This window comes from Pelophylax lessonae, assembly GCF_965119305.1.
Source record: "Pelophylax lessonae genome assembly, chromosome: 1".
Classification (NCBI taxonomy): Eukaryota; Metazoa; Chordata; class Amphibia; order Anura; family Ranidae; genus Pelophylax; species Pelophylax lessonae.
The window spans coordinates 230,140,548-230,164,568 of NC_138768.1; the positions used below are offsets into that span (position 1 = coordinate 230,140,548).

The 24,021-nt window shown below is 45.4% G+C and overlaps 1 protein-coding gene across 1 annotated transcript in view; it reads right to left on the reverse strand.

Annotated features, from left to right (window-relative positions):
- HPD (4-hydroxyphenylpyruvate dioxygenase) overlaps positions 1 to 24,021 on the reverse strand; it is a 62,150-nt gene that overhangs the window by 22,429 nt on the left and 15,700 nt on the right. Inside the window, exons 6-9 of the mRNA XM_082271039.1 lie at positions 15,732 to 15,821; positions 11,345 to 11,448; positions 5,760 to 5,837; positions 1,689 to 1,851 (exon numbers count right to left, since the gene is read on the reverse strand). Of these exons, the coding sequence (XP_082127165.1) occupies positions 1,689 to 1,851; positions 5,760 to 5,837; positions 11,345 to 11,448; positions 15,732 to 15,821 (435 nt within the window). The remainder of the gene's footprint in view (positions 1 to 1,688; positions 1,852 to 5,759; positions 5,838 to 11,344; positions 11,449 to 15,731; positions 15,822 to 24,021) is intronic.

The window sequence follows — 24,021 nt, forward strand, 5'->3', positions numbered from 1 at the left end:
CTCTTAACATTTATCTATTTGTTTATCTCTTTGTTTGTTCATTGCTGATCATCTACTGTATGTTTTTTCTAAATCTGACAATAAAAATATACTCAAGAGGGCTCAATGTTCCACACGTGGTGGTCATGTGGTAAGGTTTGTAGATTCTGGATCAGAGTCCATAACTTAATATTCTCTGTGACAATGGTAAATGTTATCAAAGACCCCAAAATAGCTCTACCTAATGACCCTGTGGAGGAGAGACCCTGACTTTCGCAGGCTCTAATTCAGTTTATGTTTCTGGCGGGCAAAATAGCAATTGTCACTGCCTGGAAGAAACCTGTGGTCGAGTTGGCGGTAATGAAGCATAAGCTTACTTGGATAATGACTAATGAAAAGTTGGTCAGCATACTTTGTGACACTGCTGTCTGGTTTTAGAGGGTCTGAAACCCTTGGATTCTAAATCTTAAAACTCCTGTATAGGGAGTAGTCTGGTGGTGGCCGGAGGTGCGGACGGAGCAGAGATCTCAATTTCTTTTCTCTGCTTTTTCTTCTTCTACTTTTTTCCTTCTTGTCCTCTTCCCTCTCTTTTCTCCTTCCTTTCCGGCTTTGCCTGCCCTTTTTATCTTTTCCTTGAGAAAGTTTTGGCTTGGGGGGCCTCCTCTCCCCATTTCCCCTCCTAAGCAAAGTGCTTCTCTACTAATGTGTGGCTGGGGGAATAAGTTTTGTGTTTGTTGGAATTCGCTATTCTTTCCCTGCCCCAACAGGCATGGCGAAAGGAGGGGGTGGGGGTCTGTCTGTAAGGAATGCTTGATTCTACCCCCACTGCAAAGCCTATAATTTCACTGGGTCTTCTTTTTTTTTAGTTTGTAACATTAATGCAAATTCCTACTGGTGATCTTGTGACTGTCAGCCAGATAGCAAAGGATAATTTTCCACATAATTTGTGGCAGTGTTGAATTGTAAGTCTTGCTAACTTGCTGATCATTTTCACTGGCAAGTTTTACACTTGCAGAGCACTTGAAGCACAAGTTCTAGTTGACTTTTCCAATTTGTAGCAAATTTACGTGGCAAGTCTCTAGCAAGAGCAAAGTTGCAGTGGTGAACCTACAGCTAGAGCTCTGCAAGTCACAGTGACCCCTGTGGTGGGATGACTATTGCACAACATACCTGAACCAAAACTTGCAACAGACTTGCAGAATATTTGCAAAGAAAGTTAATCTGGAATCATGCAATGTGGAATTGCTGCAATTGTGCAACAAACTTTTGAAGCCTGGCAAGTCTAGCAATAGCTTAACAAGTAATTTTCAAACTTGCAGCTCAATTGCTTGCTTTCTGGGCAGTATGTATCCTCACGGTTTGGTATTGTTGTATTGTCGTTGACACTTTATGCTGCCTGCATCGTGGTTTTGAACTTTGTGTTTATGTCTACTTTTCTAAACTGTGTAAAACTTTTTCAATAAATACTATTGAAACAGAAACATACTGTATATTCAACACTAACTTCATTCTTAAGTGTTATAACTTTTCTTTTGAGCGGTTAGTTAAAGCTTGGCATACATTGGCATACTGAACCACCTAACCCTTCCTGTCTTGGTTGCAGCTGGTCCAGTCTACTACAGACCTACCTATCTGCGGTAATAGCTAAATCTGTAGCATTGGGCTGCACTAGTTTGCCTTTAATTTACAGCACAATTATAGTGAGATACCTGGATCTGAGATTTCCTCTTTCCTGGCGCAGGCTCATTTATAGGCATCCTAATGGTCTCTTCATAGTTAGCAACCACAATGGAGCGTAGTGCACTGAACTCTGTGTGCAGCTGTTTGTCATCCACAGACCAGAAACGATGAAACAACAGAGTTTTTTGGTACCTGCAGGGAAAGGTATGGATATTTTCATGCAATCAATTCTTCTCTGCATTTAGAAATGAGAAATAGAGAGGGTCATTAACAGTCCAGTCCTACCCCGGTTCTACAGCCTAATGTAATGTAAAGCAGGAATTGGGCTGTCTAGGACTCAGGGTCAATAATGAGTGCTTTCTACATCAGAAAATACATAGTTCACCTTGTGGGTTAGAGGAGGTTGTCTTTAAATTGACTCTCATTTTACACACTGGGTTGAATAGTAGTTAATGTTATTTGGGAAGTTCTGCAACTTTGCTAAGTCATAGAGGTAATTCAAGTTACCTCTAATCTGTGCTTTATATCATTACTTGCAGCCTGATTCAGCAAGCTTCAATGCTTCTCTGTGGGTCATCACCTTTAATGGCATGTTTCTGTACTGTGCAACCTCCTTAGGGTAATGGGTAGGTGTTTTCAAACTTGCTGAAACGCATCATGTAATGGCTGATCTTTTCCACTTCTCAATGAGAGCAAGGACAAAAGGTCCGTTATACTTCTGGCTCTTAAATGAGTCCCATAGGAATCTGCAGCAGGTTATAGCGCTAGAAAGGATGGGTAGACATTCATCTTGGGAAAACATCTTCCTGTCTATTGCCACCCTTAATCTATATATCCATAAAGGAAAAGTTGCTGTATTTAATTCCATCTAAAACTACCATACGGGGCTGAGAGGTGAGTAAATGGTATATTACCAGTGCCTGCTCTGCCATGATTTTCCTCTAATTCCTGCTTTCTAGATTATCATCATAGAAAATTTGGGCAAGAGCACCAGAAGTTAAAGAAAACTTTATGGCATTTCATGAATGCATGAATGGTGTGGTTAACAACTTTTCCTTGCAAGTTAGTGGGTTCAGTTCCCACCTGGGAAAATCTTAGCATAGAGTATGCATGTTCTCTCTTGTAATTGCATGGGGGCCCTACCACAATCCCAAAACCATACTAATAAATTACTTGTATTCCACCAAAAATGTCTCCTGTGTTTGTGTCTATATAAGCAGGGCAAGAGACAGGAACAAGAGTGAAGTGAATGTGTACCCTTTAACGCAGTGGTCTCCAAACTGCGGCCCGAAGGCCAGATGTGGCCACTTACCTGTTTTTATCCATACCGCAGGGCACTATTCCTCCCACTGACACAAAGGATGAGGCGCAGTTACCTCCACTGACACCAACAACAGAGCACTATTCCACCCACTGACACCAACGATGGGGCACTGTTCCTTCCAATGATACCAACAATGGGGCATAATTCCTCCTACTGATATAAATGATGAAACACTTCCACCCACTGCCACTAAAGATGGGGTACTATTCCTCCCACTGATACCAACAATGGGGCACTATTCCTCCCACTGACACCAATGATGGGGCACTCTTCTTTCCCCTTATACCAACAATGGGGCACTATTCCTCCCACTGATACCAATGATAGGGCACTATTCCTCCCACTGATACCATCTATGGGACACTATTCAGTGGTGGGATTCAAAAATTTTAGTAACCAGTTCCGACTTTCAAGCATGGTGTTATTTTTTTTTATCTAATGTCAGTTAGGGGTCTGTTCTGTCCGCCGCAATGTCACAGTCTCGCTAAAAATCACAGATCGCCGCCATTACTAGTAATAAATAATCAAAAATTACATAAATCTTTCCAGTAGTTAGTCGATGCGATAACTTTTGACAAACCAATCAATATACACTTATTGCAATTATTCTTTTTACCAAAAATATGTAGCAGAATACAAATTGGCTTAAAACGATGAAAAAAATTAATTTGTGTGAGTTTCACCACCTCGGGGGTCTCATCATCCCTGTCGGGCAGCAGTAGGGCCCCTGGGACTCCCTGTAGGGAAAGAGTTCCTGGTGGGAGATCGCCACGAAGAAGCCTTAAGGTGAGAAGAAGTCCCTGTCCCCAGGGGAGAAGGGGTCCCTGTCCCCATAAAAGGAGTCCCTGTTGCCAGGGGAGAAGGGGTCCCTGTTGCCAGGGGAGAAGGGGTCCCTGTCCCCAGAGGAGAAGGGGTCCCTGTCCCCAGAGAAGGAGTCCCTGTCCCCAGGGGAGAAGGGGTCCCTGCCCCCAGGGGAGAAGGGGTCCCTGTTCCCAGGGGAGAAGGGGTCCCTGTCCCCAGAAAAGGAGTCCCTGTCCCCAGGGGAGAGGGGTCCCTGTCCCCAGAGGAAAAGGGGTCCCTGTCCCCAGGGGAGAAGGGGTCCCTGTCCCCAGAGAAGGAGTCCCTGTCCCAAGGGAGAAGGGGTCCCTGTCCCCAGAGAAGGAGTCCCTGTCCCCAGGGGAGAGGGGTCCCTGTCCCCAAAGGAAAAGGGGTCCCTGTCCCCAGGGGAGAGGGGTCCCTGTCCCCAGAGGAAAAGGGGTCCCTGTCCCCAGGGGAGAAGGGGTCCCTGTTCCCAGGGGAGAAAGGGTCCCTGTCCCCAGAAAAGGAGTCCCTGTTGCCAGGGGAGAAGGGGTCCCTGTCCACAGGGGAAAAGGGGTCCCTGTCCTCAGAAAAGGAGTCCCTGTTGCCAGGGGAGAAGGGGTCCCTGTCCACAGGGGAGAAGGGGTCCCTGTCCCCAGAAAAGGAGTCCCTGTTGCCAGGGGAGAAGGGGTCCCTGTCCCCATAAAAGGAGTCCCTGTTGCCAGGGGAGAAGGGGTCCCTGTTCCAAGGGGAGAAGGGGTCCCTGTTCCCAGGGGAGAAGGCCAGAAGGGGTCCCTGTCCACAGGGGAAAAGGGGTCCCTGTCCCCAGAAAAGGAGTCACTGTTGCCAGGGGAGAAGGGGTCCCTGTCCCCAGAAAAGGAGACCCTGTTGCCAGGGGAGAAGGGGTCCCTGTCCCCAGAAAAGGAGACCCTGTTGCCAGGGGAGAAGGGGTCCCTGTCCCCAGAAAAGGAGACCCTGTTGCCAGGGGAGATAGAGTGGGGTGGGGGATGGGATGGTGTGTGGGAAATATGGGGTCGTCTGCTTGTCTCACTCACCATGACTAAGCTGCAGCTCACTCATCCTTGGTCACATGGGCTCCCTCCAGCAGCAGTACGGATGGCTGATCACTCAGCATATCTCAGACTCCCACCGAGGTCGACCTGTATATGACAGGGGGGAGGAGGGGGAGGAGGGGGGCTGGCCACGCAGACAAGCCTGCTGTGTGCTGTGTCCTCCATAGGGCTTCTGAACTGTGTTTAGACTTCATTTGCGCGGGAGCTGACTCGGGGGTGGGGGCAGGAGACTTTGCTGAGCGATGCTGCAATGAGCAGGAGAAAGGCAGAGCCAGCTGAAGGAATTTCAGATTGCTGCCTTGATCGTCGGCTTTCACCGGTTCTGCGAACTTGTTAAATGCTAGTAACAGGTTCCATAGAACCGGTGAGAACCGGCTGAATCCCACCACTGACACTATTCCTCCCACTAATACCAATGATGGGGCACTATTCCTCTTGCTGACACCATCTTTAGGGTACTATTCCTTCCACTAATACCAATGATGTGCACTGTTCCTCCTCTTACTGACTACAGACAATATGTAATTCTATTTTACTCCCACTGACCACCAAAACTGAGACATTGTTTACTCCCAATGATGCTGGGGCACACAGCCTCCCAAAAGTCTGAAAGATAGTAAACTAACCCTTTATTTAGAAAGTTTGTAGACCCCTGCTCTAAAGAACAGATTTAGTCATTACGGTATAAAGTAATGCAATTAAACGAATATATGTAGGAAATCTGCCCTCTGGTGGCCACACACACTGATATTTGACATATTTCAGAAATTTAACAATCTAAAATATTAAAAATGTCCACAAATACTTCAAATGAAGGCTGCATTTAAATCACACACAAATACTAATGTATCATCATTGTCCAGGTGAACTATAACTAAACAGATTGTTTTCAACAGAATATTTACCAGTCTACAACTGGGACCATTTCATCGTCCGGTTGATTTCCCACGACATGGTCAATAAAATTGAGTTTGCAATTCAATCTATAAAATTTGAAAAATAAAAACAAAACATAAACATAGATCGAGTTAAAAAAAGTTTAAAATAACGCATATAAAGTAATTTAGAAGGGAGGTAGAGCTATCGCTTAAAAGTCCTACCCACCCATAAACTGGGAGTTGAATGACCCAATGGCTTAACCTCAACAATGTAAAATAAATGAGGAATGGAAAATAAAGCTGTAAGCAGTAAAGCCCAGTTACAAATGTTGTATAGTCTTTTTAAATAAGTTGTAAAGCCCTGTACAAACTGACATCTTTTTTTTGTTCAACTCAGCGGGCTGAATAAAAAGAAAAAACCGAGGTAGACGTTGTCCAGAGACAAAGGTTTCATCTCACACATCTACAGATACCTCAACGAAGGATTCCTCTCAGAGAAAACTAAGCCAATGATACAATGGGAGACAGAACTTACCCTCTCTTTCATGCCCCTTGAGTGGGAAGAGATGCTGGGTAATATGCTTAAAAATACAAGATCAATCTCTATCCGAGAAACTGCGATTAAGCTACATAAAAGATGGTATATGATGCCTGCTAAGCTCTATACCATTTACCCTATGGTTTTCCCCACGTGTTTTCACAGTTGCCAAGAATCAGGCTCCTCTATTCATATTTTCTGGAGCTGTGAGCATCTTAAGCCCATTTGGCAAAATGCAACCGCAAGATCATCCTTTATAGCAGGTCGCCCTATCACATTAACGCTGCCTATGTGTCTCCTTTTCACCCCAATTCCTGATTTTCCCATCCCCTGCATGAGACTGATTCACACACTTTTTGTAGCTATCCATTTGGCAACTGCATTAAATTGGCATTCCCCTTTTATTTCTTGGACGCAGGTGTTGGCCAGAATGGAGAGGACCAAACTCTCAGAATGAATCCACCACACTCTGTACGATACAATGCATCTTTTTCGCAGGAAGTGGCAACACTGGGATTCCCCTTTGGTGTAATTCTAGTCCTCCATTTCTCCCATCGGACTGACACTTTATTGGGTATATGTACCATCCTATGAAAACTCTTATCCCATTTTTCACTTGATTCTCTGTAATTTATTGTCGATATTTGAAATTCTTTGTTTATTTTGTACATTACTCAAATCCTGTCTGTAACTTGATCTTCCAATAAAAACGTTTGTAATAAATAAAAAAAAACAAAAAACGAGGAATTCGCTGTACTAACTATGCAATGTTAGTACAGCGATCTCTACACTGAGCTATCATGTTCTGACAACGACTGGCTGTGAGCGCTGATTGGATGCCGGATATATACGGCGGGTGGTCGGCAAGTGGTTAAGTAGGTAATAATGCCCACAGGTTTCATTTTCAGTTTCTCCATGTTAACCACTTAAGCCCCGGAAGATTTTACCCCCTTTCTGACCAGGGGGTATTTTGCGATTCGGCACTGCGTGACTTTAACGGACAATTGCGCGGTCGTGCGACGCTGTATCTAAACGAATTTGGCATCCTTTTTTTCCCACAAACAGAGCTTTCTTTTGGTGGCATTTGATCACCTGTGCGATTTTTTGATCATGCGCTATAAACAAAAAAAGAGCGTAAATTTTGCAAAAATATCAATATTTTTCACATTTTTTTATATGAAATTCCCCCCCAAAAAATGTAAAAATCTAAATTTTTTAACATTTTGCGCCAATTTGTTTTCATCCGCAAACGGATGGGATGAAAAACGGACAGACGGACCGGATGACACAAGTGTCATCCGTGTCCGTTACAAAAAAAAAAAAGGACTTGATCGGGCAAAAAAAAAGGAACGCCCGTGTGAAAGAGCCCTAACTAAAACTGGTTAATACAGAATCTTGTTCAGCTGTGCATAGTAACCAATCAGCTTCTAACTTCAGCTGTTTAATTAAGCTTTAACAAAAAGCCCTCGTTCACACTGAGCGTGGGTTTGAAATCATGCGATTTCAGCTGAACTCGCACGGTTTCAAACCCACATTTCAGTGTGAGTTCGGGGGTGATTTGACAGACATCTGTGGGGGTTAATGCACAGATGTATATTGAAATCGCCCCCAAAGACATCAAAAGTAGTGCAGGAATTACTTTTGGGAATCGGTCCAGCGCTGCAAAGTCGGTGGCGCACCGATTCAACCGGTGCCGTTGCCAGCAATAGGCTCTGATTTGGCATACGATTTGACATGTCAAATCGCATGTCAAATCGGCCCGATGTGAACGGGGGCTAAATTCTAGAAACTGATTAGTTACTATGCACACCTGGACCAGATTCTGTGTGCACTGGTTTTAGTAAATCTCCCCCCTTTTAATCACAATTTTTTCTCCATCTACGTTATACAGGGCCGGTGTAACGTTAGAATTCCATACCTCGTTAGATTTCCATACCCTCGTCACTTCCTGTCCAAAACAGCTGAGCAGCGTAACAGTGCGCATGCTCAGAGCCCCGAAAACACCATTGAACAGCTGTGAAGTTGAGGAGTGCGCATGCTCGGAGGGAATGAAATAATCACGGTATTGTGTGTAATGTTATACTTGCGACGGTTACATAAAAACAGTTCGGCTGCAACATCAATCATCTCCTCTGCTATCCCTGTCACCTCCCTGATGTCGGCTAGTAAATATAAAAGCAGCGGGCGGGTGTATGAATTCGAAATGACAGAGATCTCGAATCCGTGATGCGCTTTTATATTTATTAGCCGAGAGCAGGGAAGTGAGAGGGGAAGGAGCGGATATGATTTATGTTGCAGAGGAGCTGTTTTAATGTAATCGCGGCAAGTGTAAGTACCGTGAGAAATCCATAACCTCCGTAGGTGCACCGGAAGTGACGAGGGTATGGTTTTCTCACGGGTATGGTTTTTTCACGGAACACCGGCCCTACCATGGGTCCCGGTGGGACCATGGGTCCCAGGCGGCACTTAGAGCCCTGGCCGCCTCTTCTCTTCTTCGCCTATCGCAAAAAAAAAAAAAAGGTCCACGGCTGGCCCGACATGCACACTGCGCATGCGCCGCCGCCGCTCGGCAAAGCCCGTAAACGTTCGGCTATTTCCGGAAATAGCCGAACATGTATTAGCTCTCCCGAGCGGCGGCAGCGGCGCATGCGCAGTGTGCATGTCAGGCCGGCCGCGGACGTGTTGTCGTGTGGCGCCGGGCGGCGCCATTTTTAAATCCTAAGGTGCCCTTTAGGAACAGGTAAGTGAGACTGCACACTACCTGTCATTATGCGGGGCTGCAGGCATACTACAGAAGATGCAGTGCTGCGGGCATGGTACATGCCCACAGCACTGCATCTCGTGTAGTATGCCCACAGCCCCGCGTTCTCTTGTACCAAGTCTGTCTCCTGCACCATGCCCGCAGACCCTGCATTCTCCTGCACCATGCCCACAGACCCTGCATTCTCCTGCACCATGCCCACAGACCCTGCATTCTCCTGTACTATGCCCGCAGCCCCGCATTCTCCTGCACCATGCCCGCAGACCCTGCATTCTCCTGCACCATGCCCACAGACCCTGCATTCTCCTGCACCATGCCCGCAGACCCTGCATTCTCCTGTACTATGCCCGCAGCCCCGCATTCTCCTGCACCATGCCCGCAGACCCTGCATTCTCCTGTACTATGCCCGCAGACCCTGCATTCTCCTGCACCATGCCCGCAGACCCTGCATTCTCCTGTACTATGCCCGCAGCCACGCATTCTCCTGCACCATGCCCGCAGACCCTGCATTCTCCTGTACCATGCCCACAGACCCTGCATTCTCCTGTACTATGCCCGCAGCCCCGCATTCTCCTGCACCATGCCCGCAGACCCTGCATTCTCCTGTACTATGCCCGCAGACCCTGCATTCTCCTGCACCATGCCCGCAGACCCTGCATTCTCCTGTACTATGCCCGCAGACCCTGCATTCTCCTGCACCATGCCCGCAGACCCTGCATTCTCCTGTACTATGCCCGCAGCCACGCATTCTCCTGCACCATGCCCGCAGACCCTGCATTCTCCTGTACCATGCCCACAGACCCTGCATTCTCCTGTACTATGCCCGCAGCCCCGCATTCTCCTGCACCATGCCCGCAGACCCTGCATTCTCCTGTACTATGCCCGCAGACCCTGCATTCTCCTGCACCATGCCCGCAGACCCTGCATTCTCCTGCACCATGCCCGCAGACCCTGCATTCTCCTGTACTATGCCCACAGCCACGCATTCTCCTGCACCATGCCCGCAGACCCTGCATTCTCCTGTACTATGCCCGCAGACCCTGCATTCTCCTGTACTATGCCCGCAGACCCTGCATTCTCCTGTACTATGTACGCAGCCCTGCATTTTCCTGTACTATGCCCGCAGCCCCGCATTCTCCTGCACCATGCCCGCAGACCCTGCATTCTCCTGCACCATGCCCGCAGACCCTGCATTCTCCTGTACTATGCCCGCAGCCCTGCATTCTCCTGTACCATGCCCGCAGCCCCGCATTCTCATGTCTCATGTCCGCAGCCCCGCATTCTCCTGCACTATGCCCACTGCCCCGCATTCTCCTGTACCATGCCCACAGCCCCGCATTCTCCTTTACCATGCCCACAGCCCCGCATTATCCTGTACCAGGCCCGCAGCCCTGCATTCTTCTGTACCATGCCCGTAGCCCCGCTTTCTCCTGTACCATGCCTGCAGCCCCGCATTCTTCTGTACCATGCCCGCAGCCCCGCATTCTTCTGTACCATGCCTGCAGCCACGCATTCTCCTGTACCATGCCTACAGCCCTGCATTCTTCTGTACCATGCCCGCATCACTGCATTCTCCTGTACCATGCCCGCAGCACTGCATTCTTCTGTACCATGCCTACAGCCCTGCATTCTTCTGTACCATGCCCCGCAGCACTGCATTCTCCTGTACCATGTCCGCAGCCCTGCATTCTCCCGTACCATGTCCGCCACCCTGCATTCTTCTGTACCATGCCCGCAGCCCTGCATTCTCCTGTACTATGCCTACAGCCCCGCATTTTTCTGAATCATGCCTGCAGCCCTGCATTCTTCTGTACCATGCCTGCAGCCCTGCATTCTTCTGTACAATGCCCGCAGCCCTGCATTCTCCTGTACCATGTCCGCAGCACTGCATTCTCCTATACCATGCCCGCAGCACTGCATTCTCCTGTACCATGTCCACCACCCTGCGTTCTTCTGTACCATGCCCGCAGCCCTGCATTCTCCTGTACCATGTCCGCCACCCTGCGTTCTTCTGTACCATGCTCGCAGCCCTGCAGGGCACTGTGGCACTATAGACAGTAGAAAGCCTGGTGCGCTCATCTGCCCAGTGTCTACTGCTCTGTCCTGCTCCTGCTGTCACTCCATACACACTCACACCCCTCTGACTGCTTTCATAGTCCTATAGAATGTGGGGGCCTCTTGGAGGGCGTGAATTTTTATTTTTTTTTGGGGGGGGGCAGCATTTCATTCTTGGACCCAGGCAGCACAATGTCTTGGGCCAGCCCTGACTTTATACATGTATATTACTCATTCTATATCCACAGTGCTACTTACAGTTTGGGCAGGAGAGGATCCAGGAAGAGAGGAGGATGAAATCCAGGTAAGAAGATGCCTTTATAGTCTAGGTTCTCTATTAGTGTGTGTGTTGTGTCTCCATACTGGTTGAAGAGAGAAGAAATCACATGTCACAACTGGTAACGCATTTCTTTGCCATCAATTCATGATATACAGATACATTAACATTACAAGAACAAATTGATTAAGAAGTGGAATATTTGTGATTTTGGATATTGTGATATCAGCACTGCAGCCTGCTGAGGCAGGGACCTGCATAACGTGCATGTAGGAGTAAAGTAACCTATTACTACAAAAAAAAAGATCATACAAAATACCAAATATAACAATGATATGACTGAGCACCCAGGACTACAGAACACCTTCTGTCACCTCAGGGGAGGACTGGGCCAGGGGTCAGGGGGCAATCGCTCCCCGGGCTGCTCTGATGCCCCATAAAAAGGCTGCACTGCTTCTGCCACAGACATGCCTAAAGGATTCCTGGTGAAGAGAAGTAAAAAGTCCCCACCGCTGACCTACTGAGTGCGGGATGAAGACAAGGACAGAGCGCAAGCCTCCGCCCTAACATGGGTGGTGTACACTGTGTCTGGGCTGAGGCCGGTTTCATGCCCCACTGGAGACTCTCCCCTGGCCAGCCCTGACCGAGCTGTTTCAGCTCCACCCTGGTGGCCAGGTCAGGAACCTGGATTCGGCCAGTGAGTAGAGAGTACCTGGAGTGTAGCTTCAGCCTGGAATGGGGGTCAGGAGATGGAAGAGGGAGAGTGGGGAAGAGGCACCATGCCCCCTGGGCTGAAAATTGCCAGTCAGCCCCTGTGTCACCTCAACATAGGGGAGAGGTGTTTGGTAGTTCATAGTGAGAACCCAGGTGGGGCTGATGAAACTGTTTAAGATTTCATAAGGTAACAACTCACTGGGTTTCAGGCCAGATCAATAGGTATTTTTTTACATATATAAACAGACACAACAAAACACCTTAAATATCAGTGGTCCTCAACTCCGGTCCTCGGGGCCCACTAACAGGCCAGATTTTAAGTATTACCTTGGGGAAATGCAGACTAGAATACTGCAATCACTGAGCAGCAAATGAGATCACCTGTGATGTAATTTAGTTATCTTGCAAACCTGGCCTGTTAGTGGGCCCCGAGGCCCGGAGTTGAGGACCACTGGTATATATATAACAGGTCAAAAAAGTCAATTATCAGGATTGACAAACACTTAATGAACGTAGCACTGCCAGTATACAATTTACTCATCTGGGTAGAACCTTTCTAAGTTTCAGAAAGTTTTCCCTCCTTACTATCCTGTAGACATGCTGTTTACTCTATATCTAAAGCCTTGTGCACGCGATTAGATTATTGGACAAATTTTAATCTGTTTTTTTTTGTTGCATGCTAGTCTCATTGGGAAAGTGAAGAGGTTACTTTCATATGAAAATTCTCGTACGACAGAATTCAACTTCAGAAGTGATGTCGTGTTAATTTGTTTTGTATGTGTTCTTTAGTTTCCGAGCATGTGTAGTCTTGCTCTTACGATTTTTTTCGGACAAAAACTGTGCTAATTAAACGAAAATAGGACGTTGTGTTGACGTACGATATAAATTTTATAGCCTGTGCATCCAGTTTTTGTCATCCATAAATTCATAATCGACTGTGGGACGAAATTTTACTTAAGATTTTCTTATCATGTGTACGGGCCTTAAGAGTTCAGAGGCTTAGAAAATACACCCACCTGAGATCAGCTTGTCCTTGGGGGTATTGAATGGGGAGCAGTGGGTGATGCCCACCTTGACAACTTCAGGACTAGGTCTGTAACTTCAGATCTGCTAAACGTCAAACTTCAAAGCTAAACGTATAACCATTGTTGTTGCTGGCCATTCATAGATAAATAATTCAGCAAAACATTCTTTCTTGTCATCATTGAGGCTCAGTTCACACCATGGCGTTTCGGATCGTGGGCGGAATCGGCGCGATTCTGCCTGCGATCCCGAATCGCAACAAAACACAGGACGTGCTTGCAATCCCTGTTACTTTCAATGGCACCCCAAGTTATAATTCAGGATCGTGGACAGAATCGCGGCAATTCCACCTGCGATAAGGAACGCCATGGTGTGAACGGAGCCTTAGTCAACTCATTTTTTTTTTTTTTTTGAAAACCCTAAAACATCATCAAAACCTTCTATACAGGTTTCATTAAATATGTATTTGTGTTTCCTGAATTAAAATCACATTCACAGTTAGAATTTTGTTCATTAGAAATAGATTTTCCATCTTACTGCTCTGAATTGTCTTGTTAATACAGGCAAAACCATTGTATTTGACCCCAATGACCAATTTAATAACAAACTAACAAATGATCCAAAGACAAACATTTCTAAATGAAATTCTACAGGTGTATGGCTAGTTAAAGTCTATTACATTCTAAGAACCTGTATGTCTCAATGAAGCTCCCTTTACCAGCAGTGAGCATCCATTTCATACACCTTATACCAGAGTTAGGGTTCTTTCACACGGGATTTCCGCCCGGCGGACTCCGTTTTGCTCAGCAGGGGATCAATCCGCCGATCCCCGCTGAGCAGGCGGATGACATATCCATCTCTGCGCTGTGTGCAGAGACAGATCTGTCAGATCCCTGCTCTCCTCTATCGGAAAATCGGATGATAACGGACCGCCTGTCCGTTCTCATCAAATCCCATCTGATCCGATCCTCCAGACGGATGGAAAATAAGGTTTCCCTCCGTCTGGATTTCACGAACAAGATCGGATTGGATAGCGGTGGGTGTCAGTTGAGATGTCACCGCTGACATCTGCTGCTCAATAGGGGTGCATGGAGCGTCTGATCATGTCCGCCTGGAAAACTGACAGGGACCGGATCGGAAAGGAAAGCCTGTGTAAAAGGAGCCTTAGGAGGATTGTTCCTATTCTGATTTTGGACTGAGATCTACCTATACACTGCAAAATAATGTAACTGATACATCTGATACTGGATATATTTTGACAAGCCAAGAGTGAAGCGCCAGGGGGGCGCGTAGAGTGGCAATCGGTGATGCGGTGTGTCACTCTGACACACCGCATCTCCAATCCCGGTAAAGAGCCAATGACGTAGGCTCTTTACCATGTGATCAGCTGTGTCCAATCACAGCTGGTCACATAGTAAATAGGAAGTGCCATTGATCAGGTTTCTTCAGTACGCGCCTGATAGGCACGAGTAGAGGAGAGCCGATCGGCAGCTCTCCTGACAAGGGGGGGGGGGGGGGTCTGTGCTGGTAATCAGAGCATTGATTACCAGTGCAGACCCTTGGGGGATGCCACTAGAGCCACCAGGGATTGCCCACCCATGGCCACCAGGGATGCCCACCCATGCCACCAGGGATGCCAATCAGTGCTTAGGGAGCCTGTAAGTGCCCTCCTCATCAGTGCTGCCCATAATTGCCATTTATCAGTGCCACCCACCAGTGCCCATCATTGCCATCTATCAGTGCTGCCCACCAGTGCCCATCATTGCCCATTAGTGCTGCCTATCTGTGCCCAACAGTGCCCATCAGTGTCGCCTATCAGTGCCCATCAGTGCCACCTATCAGTGCCCATCAGTGCAGCCTATCAATGCCCTTCAATGCTGCAGATCAGTGCTACCTATCAGTGCCACATATCAGTACCCATTAGTGCTGCATATCAGTTCCGCCTATCAGTGCCTTTCAGTGCTGCATATTAGTGCCTCTTCATCAGTGCCACTCCATCAGTGCCACCCCATCAGTGCCTGTCAGTGCAGCCTCATCAGTGTTTGTCAGTGCAGGAAAAAACATATTTATTTACAAAATGTTATAACATAAACAAAAAAAATTTTTTTTTTCAAACTTTTCGTTTTTTTTTTTTATTTGTTTAGCAAAAAAGAAAAAACCTTGCGGTGATCAAATACCACCAAAAGAAAGCTCTATTTGTGGGAAAAAAATGACATAAATTTGATTTAGGTCATTTGGCGCACTTTGACCTTTTAGATTAAGGTCAAAGTGCACCATATCACAAGTGATAATGCACAAGGAACAGAACATATGCTGATGGGAACGTTGGATTAGATGCGGACAGGACACCACCTTTTTATATTAAATAGAAAGCTGGAAAAGGTCAGGGATATGAAGGAAGAGTGGGAACTAGGAAAAAGAGAGCGGGGAGGCGAAGAGAAGAAAGAGAGAGAGAAGGAAAAAAAAAAGGAAAAAAGGGGGGGGGGGAGAAGGGAAGTTGCTGGGTAAAATATCATTTTTTTAAACCAGAGTTTAGTGTCACTTAAACAATATAATTTGTTATTTTATTGGTAAAACATGCAAAATTACACTGTTCATTTTTAAAATCAGAAACAAAAATATGTGTAATACCGTCTGAATGATAGCAAATTTCACTTTTCCGTACTTATCTTCCTCAACCCACGGCTCCTTTACAATTACCGCTCCCCTTTCTCTGGCTTTCTGTTAAAAATGAAGATGATTCAGTTAACCCTATCGCACACGATGAGACATTCAAAAAATTCCAGACTGGTGACAGTGACAATCCACAAAAGTGCCTCCCATACTTTTCTTTTTTTTTTTCTGTTTTTAGGCTTGCAAACAATCTATAATCTTTTTAAAACTGAACACTATCTGCAGAAATTGCTTAGCACAAAGTAAAGCACTCACCCCACAAAATATGTATGGAATAAATTCTAGTAGCAGTTAAAGCGGAGTTCCAGCCTAAACACACACTCACCTGTCCCACGGTCCAGCGATGCGGCCACCCAAAACCTCACTCTTCTCCCTCTCTTCTCTGCGGCGCCGGCATCACTGGTGTGGGCACCCGACTGTGACAGTTTGCGGATTCACAGCCGGGTACGCACTGCGCATGCGCGAGTTGTGCTACGCGTTGTGATTGGCCGGAAATCTTCTGGGACCTCTGACATGTCCCAGAAGATTGCAGGGAGGGAGGGGGAGAGGAAAACTTCCGCTCAGGGCGCCGCGGCGCTCCGGGCGGAAGTGGGAGCGGGTACATGTCAAAACTAGGTACCCGCTCCCCCCCCCAAAAAAAATTACATGCCAAATCATGCCGTCAGGGGGTTAGAACTACCTAAAGCGGAAGTTCCACTTTTGGGTGGAACTCCGCTTTAAGGAGCACGCCTGTGAGTTGTCATGTCACCTTCTTTAATGCACTCCAATGCATGCACTCCCTACCCACATAAGTATTTCACTTTTTCATCCTATGCAATTTCCGCACAATGCTAGAACTTTGTATCCTCTTGTACAGGTGCATCTTATAAAATTAGAATATCATCAAAAAGTTAATTTATTTCTGTAATTCAATTCATAAAGAGAAACTCATAAATTTTATATAGATAATTTTGATGATTATTCAAAATTCGTTATCTCAGTGTAGCACCCTACAAGGTAGGTGCTAGGTAAAGTATAGTGGGCCTTGTCTGCTTATCAGCAGGGTCATGTTTTGAGTCAGGTTAGAAAAACAAAATTCGGTGTAACCGAAAAAAAAGAACTGCGCAAATGGAGTGATATTTAACAATGAATAAATAAATGTGAAAAATTAGGGAATTTCTTCCTCTAGCGAGCAGCAATAAAAACGTGAAAACGAAATATGTGATAGTGAATATGGGTTATTGCGCTCAGCAGTATACTCACAATAAAGTGCTAATGCATAAATAACATAAACATATGAACCAAATTATTTGCAAGTGAATATTCCAATGAATATAGCAATAATAAAATTAATAAACATAGTCCTTGAAAAGTGCTCGGTGCAAACTTTAAGTTCCAGCAGCAAATACAATTGGACTTGATGTGAAATGCCTTCACCAATCACCATACACCCAGTGCTCGGATAAAATACTTCTTACCAAAAGAAGTTGACCCCTTAGTTATAGGGGGTCATGATCGCAATGTATCTCCACAAGAGCTCCAAAATCTCCTATTACAGTCTTCACATCCAGTGTGTGATAAGCCAGAAGTAAACAGATGACTCCGAGACTCCGGACAACATGTCATAAGAAATAAGGAAACTCCAATAGCGTGATATTGCCATATAAAGAGATTTAATAAAAGTAATGCACTTACTCCATAGTGGTAAATAAACGCCACAGTAGTACAAATCGTTCAGCTTCTCCTGGTGGATGGGACGCCGCTTCCGCGTCTGCGTTCCACCTCACCGGAACTCTACGGTCTCACGTTTCGTTAGGCGTGCTAACGTCATCAGGGGATCATGTGACCGTACATTTCCTCACATCTTATATAGAGGTTCACACAGCTCTCAACAGCCAATCACCAGTCGCCGGAGTAGGAACCGCCCATTCTTTAGTAGATTGTTAGGTTCTTCCCTTCAGTAAGGGTGCCTCACGGGGACATATAGAAATAGAATTATAGGAACGACTTTTCACTATGTTTGCCGTTGAATTTAACCCTTGATTGGCTAAAAACATTCAATGCCATACTAGTCGTAATTCCCTATACTCTCAATATCAGTTCCAAATCGTAAATAATGTATTATGGGATGGGTTGCTGTGTGCTGAGATATTTAACCAATAAGCTAATCGATATACCTAAAATTACTCAATTAAATAAATAAATACATTTAATTCCAACATCCTAAAAATAAACCTAAAATTAAAAATAAACCTAAAATTAAAATTACATAAAAATCACATAAATTTATCTAAAATATTTTAAAAGAAGCATAAAAACAGGTTGAAAATGATGGAAAATTGATGTTGTGTATTAAACTTAAAAATTAAAAATTAGAGATAAAGCAATTCAAATCAAGCCCTTGTGGGCTACAGTATATTGGCAGGACTACCCGCCAATTGTCTGTGAGGATTAATGAGCATGTGGGTAATGTGAGGAGAGGCTTTCCCAAACATAGCCTCTCCAACCATTTCCGCCTATATCATAACAAGGATCCCTCGCTTATGTCTTTTTGTGGCATAGACAGAGTGGATAACCATTGGAGAGGAGGAAATATGACTAAAAAAGTCTCCATGAATGAGACCCAATGGATATATAGAATGAAGACTTTGGAACCATTGGGAATGAACATTGATATTGATTTGAATTGCTTTATCTCTAATTTTTAATTTTTAAGTTTAATACACAACATCAATTTTCCATCATTTTCAACCTGTTTTTATGCTTCTTTTAAAATATTTTAGATAAATTTATGTGATTTTTATGTAATTTTAATTTTAGGTTTATTTTTAATTTTAGGTTTATTTTTAGGATGTTGGAATAAAATGTATTTATTTATTTAATTGAGTAATTTTAGGTATATCGATTAGCTTATTGGTTAAATATCTCAGCACACAGCAACCCATCCCATAATACATTATTTACGATTTGGAACTGATATTGAGAGTATAGGGAATTACGACTAGTATGGCATTGAATGTTTTTAGCCAATCAAGGGTTAAATTCAACTGCAAACATAGTGAAAAGTCGTTCCTATAATTCTATTTCTATATGTCCCCGTGAGGCACCCTTACTGAAGGGAAGAACCTAACAATCTACTAAAGAATGGGCGGTTCCTACTCCGGCGACTGGTGATTGGCTGTTGAGAGCTGTGTGAACCTCTATATAAGATGTGAGGAAATGTACGGTCACATGATCCCCTGATGACGTTAGCACGCCTAACGAAACGTGCATCGGGAACGTGAGACCGTAGAGTTCCGGTGAGGTGGAACGCAGACGCGGAAGCGGCGTCCCATCCACCAGGAGAAGCTGAACGATTTGTACTACTGTGGCGTTTATTTACCACTATGGAGTAAGTGCATTACTTTTATTAAATCTCTTTATATGGCAATATCACGCTATTGGAGTTTCCTTATTTCTTATGACATGTTGTCCGGAGTCTCGGAGTCATCTGTTTACTTCTGGCTTATCACACACTGGATGTGAAGACTGTAATAGGAGATTTTGGAGCTCTTGTGGAGATACATTGCGATCATGACCCCCTATAACTAAGGGGTCAACTTCTTTTGGTAAGAAGTATTTTATCCGAGCACTGGGTGTATGGTGATTGGTGAAGGCATTTCACATCAAGTCCAATTGTATTTGCTGCTGGAACTTAAAGTTTGCACCGAGCACTTTTCAAGGACTATGTTTATTAATTTTATTATTGCTATATTCATTGGAATATTCACTTGCAAATAATTTGGTTCATATGTTTATGTTATTTATGCATTAGCACTTTATTGTGAGTATACTGCTGAGCGCAATAACCCATATTCACTATCACATTTTGAGTCAGGTTGTCATGGTTCCCAGGTGTGGCTGTTGAAACTGGGGAGTCTCCCCACTGTGCTGTATGAGAGGACTATCATTGGGCAGTGGAGGAAACCGGCCAATGGCACACTCAGGCCTTTATCTACCCCAGGAAGGCAGATTCTGCCACGCAGCATTCTGGGAGTGGGTATAAGTTTGAGGGGAGCACATGGCGCAGCGTCTTTGGTGGGAAGCAGAGTCCCAGGAGGGAGAGTGCGGCTGTCTCTCCTCCTTGCAGAGGAATCGGGTGTCCCAGGCGGCTTGCCTAGTGAGAGGGGACAGAAGGCTGAGCTGAGCTGCAGAGAGCATCCAGTGCGGAGGACCAGCGAAGCTGAGAGGGGTCCAGTTTCAGGAAAGCATTCCCAGTTCGTGAGTACTACAAACTGCCCCCTGGGGGTCTGCCTAGAAGAGGGGACCACTCCGGGGAAGGTCGTAGGGATCCAGTAGCTAGCTAGCTGGTGCAGGAGCAAGTGTAAAGGGGGTGCCAGTGTTGACACTGAAGAGCAAAGAGGGTGCCAGTGTGTGGACCCTGAAGTTTAGAGGGGGTGCCAAATGAGAGGACACTGAAGTGTAGAGAGGGTGCCTAGTGAGAGGACCTGAAGTGTAGAGGGGGTGCCTAGTGAGAGGACCTGAAGTGTAGAGGGGGTGCCGAGTGAGAGGACCCTGAAGTGTAGAGAGGGTGCCTAGTGAGAGGACCTGAAGTGTAGAGAGGGTGCCTAGTGAGAGGACCTTTAAGTGTAGAGGGGGTGCCTAGTGAGAAGACCCTGAAGTGTAGAGGGGGTGCCTAGTGAGAAGACCCTGAAGTGTAGAGGGGGTGCCTAGTGAGAAGACCCTGAAGTGTAGAGGGGGTGCCTAGTGAGAGGACCCTGAAGTGTAGAGGGGGTGCCTAGTGAGAGGACCTGAAGTGTAGAGGGGGTGCCTAGTGAGAAGACCCTGAAGTGTAGAGGGGGTGCCTAGTGAGAAGACCCTGAAGTGTAGAGGGGGTGCCTAGTGAGAGGACCCTGAAGTGTAGAGGGGGTGCCTAGTGAGAGGACCCTGAATTGTAGAGGGGGTGCCTAGTGAGAGGACCCTGAAGTGTAGAGAGGGTGCCTAGTGAGAAGACCCTGAAGTGTAGAGAGGGTGCCTAGTGAGAGGACCCTGAAGTGTAGAGAGGGGGCCTAGTGAGAAGACCCTGAAGTGTAGAGGGGGTGCCTAGTGAGAAGACCCTGAAGTACAGAGGGGGCGCCAGCGATTGGGCCCTGAAGTGTTCAGTGTACAGCGTGCAGTGTACAGTGTTGAGAGTTGCAGCAGCAGAAACAGTTTACAGAAGCCACCTCAGTCAGGAAGGACTGGAGGGAGCAGTGTTCGGGACTTTTGAGCTAACCAGAGCGTCAGAACTCAAGTTCAAGTACAGTTCAGCAAGTCAGTGTTTTTCAAGCGCCAGCAAGGGTTGGTCAGCATCCAGCCGGCGTCAAGACAGCACTGAAAGGCATTTTTCTTTATAGCGGAGTTCCGGGCACAAAATCGATATTTTTTTTTTGTGCCCGTCCGCTTGTTCCCCTTCACCTGAAAAGGAATTGGATAGTTAGGTTTTTTTTTTTAAAACTCACCTTGTAATTGAAGATCAAATATACTCACCTAGTCTTCACTTCCTCCCACAGCGCTTCGGCTCCGCCGTCACTTCCTGGCTTGCACTGATTCCTGGGAGCTGAACGTTATCGCTCCCAGGAATCAATGCGACGGCACCGGCCCGCTCGTCACTTCCGGGCGACGCCGCATTCCCCTGCTAAACAGCTTCTGGGCATGCCCAGAAGCTGTGGAGGAATGCGGCGCCGCACCGGAAGTGACGAGAGGGGCCGGTGCGGCGCATTCTGGGAGAAGAAGACGCGGAAGAAGACGCCGAAGAGGACCGCGCCGGCTTCAGCTGCCCACAAGAGAGATGGAAACGCTGTGGAAGTAATTTTATAAGTAAGTATTTCTTCTAAAAGGTAAGTGCGAACCGGGACAGATCAGAGGCTAGCCATTGTGGAATGTACTAGCCCTGACTGTCCCGGGGGTATTTTTATTGAAAAATCATTTCTGTGCCCGGAACTCCGCTTTAAAGTGTCCCAGTTGTACGTAGTTGAGCCAGAGGAGTATCCCACTCATTCCCTTCTCCCATCCCCATTATCAAATAAACAAAACAAACCAAAGATGCCAGAATGGTCTTTGACTCAAATCTCACACTTGGGTATTCAGCTTAAAGGGGCTGCTGGCGTTTCCGGTAACCATGGCAGACCCACATCTGGCCCAATGCCTGGAAATCCTGCTACATCAGAAAATTAGAATACAGTAAAACCTTGGATTGAGAGTAACTTGGTCTGAGAGCGTTTTGCAAGACAAGCTAATTTTTTTTATGAATTTTAGACTTGATAAACAAGCGATGTCTTGATATACAAGTAGCACCAAGTCACAACTGAGTATAAAAAAGAAGAGAGGCTCCTCTAAGTGTAGCAATATGGTTACATCTAATGAAGGTACAACATTTAGCAACTCGCATGGTTGATGATTATAACAGGCACATCTAAGTATGCAAGCATCCGGGTTAAAGATGTCCACATAGACCAGGGATCCTCAAACTACGGCCCTCCAGCTGTTGCGGAACTACACATCCCATGAGGCATTGTAAAACTCTGACATTCACAGACATGACTAGGCATGATGGGAATTGTAGTTCCTGAACAACTGGAGGGCCATAGTTTGAAGACCCCTGACATAGACTATCCTCCGCACCACCATCGACGTCATCCCTTCCACGCTGCGCTCAACGAGCGCTTCAAGCCTCGCTTTCAGATCACTCTACTGCAGGGTAGTCTTCCCGTTCACGACTACAGATTGATAAAGTCACGTGATCTGTGACGCAACGCGTCGGGAGGTACTGGGTGACGTTGACTTCCGGTTTGGACGGCCATGGCCGGAAATACCCATAGAAATCACGCCGCAGGAGTGCGGTGCTTTTATCGTTTCTGCTCGTTTTACCTGATCTAAATGTGAGTGTTCCTGTTTCCCTGATTGTATTAATAAAAGTGAGTTATCAACATACTTCACTATTGGTCAATATTATCTCTTTTCTGGAATACACTGGTACTGTCAGAGCCAATTCGGGATCGTCAGCTATAGAGAACAAGTGGAAATCGAAGCTACCGGAGAAACCCATTATCAGAGGCTGGATACCAGCTAAAAGCGCCTAAAAAGGTGCAGTGAGGTGAGCGGCCACTGCTTCTATATCTATACGGCTCACTCCGGATTGCACTATTGGATGGTCACAAGTTTCCCTAGAGATGCACTGTTTGTCACTTTATATGCACTGATGAACTTTTATATCACTGCACTTTCTTCACTCCACTATTTTTGATTGCACCGATATTTTTCTTCACAAAAAAAAGGCATAAGGATTTTTTTGGCATATGAATTTTTTGGCATAAGAACTAATTATTGAATTATTTATTCATCCATTCATGTATTTTTTGTTATATATATTTTTTTGATATTCATCGATCACTTTTTGGACTGTTTTATTATGATATGTTTTGCACATTTTATATGATCATGATGTATTGATTTATGAACACTATTTATATTCACTTAGAAGAGTTTCATTATCACATTAATTTACATTTATATTCGGGACTATTATGAAATTGGATTATCTTGAAGTAGCTTTTTAGCGATTTTTAACAGCTTGATGCTGTTATCTGGCATTCACCTCAAATATCCCATTTTATCTCTTTTATATTGCATACTGTCATTTTAGACCTATTTGAAGACAGACACCAAATTTGTTTTAGATCTTTGATTATTTTTAAGATTCGTATTTTTTAGATTCGGATTTACTACTTTTTTCTTATACATCTGATTGATCTCCTTATATCTGTGGCTTTATGATTTAGGATTATTATGAAATTGGATTATCCTGAAGTAGCTTTTTAGCAATTGTTTTTATTATGCGATTTTAACAGTTTGTTGCTGTTATCTGGCATTTTCCCTTACTATCCTCTTGATCTGTTTTTACCTGAGGATTGGAAGGTGGTTTTATATTGTAAACTGGCATTTTAGACCTATTGGAAAACAGACACTTTATATGTTTTAGGTCTTGGAATAATATTTTTTAGATTCGGATATATTTTAAGATTCGGATTTTTATTTTTCCTTATATATGTGACTCTAATATACAAATTTTTCACATGGTGATTCCCACCATAGGGTATCAGAGATATTAGGGAGCCCAATTTGAGCTCCCTTTGAGATTGTTCCTTATTTGCGCCGACTCACCCTGCAATTTTACAGATTGATAGTGGTGAGAGCCGGCGTTAAGGAGGATGGTCTTTGTGGACAGATTTACCCCGGATTCTTGCATTCT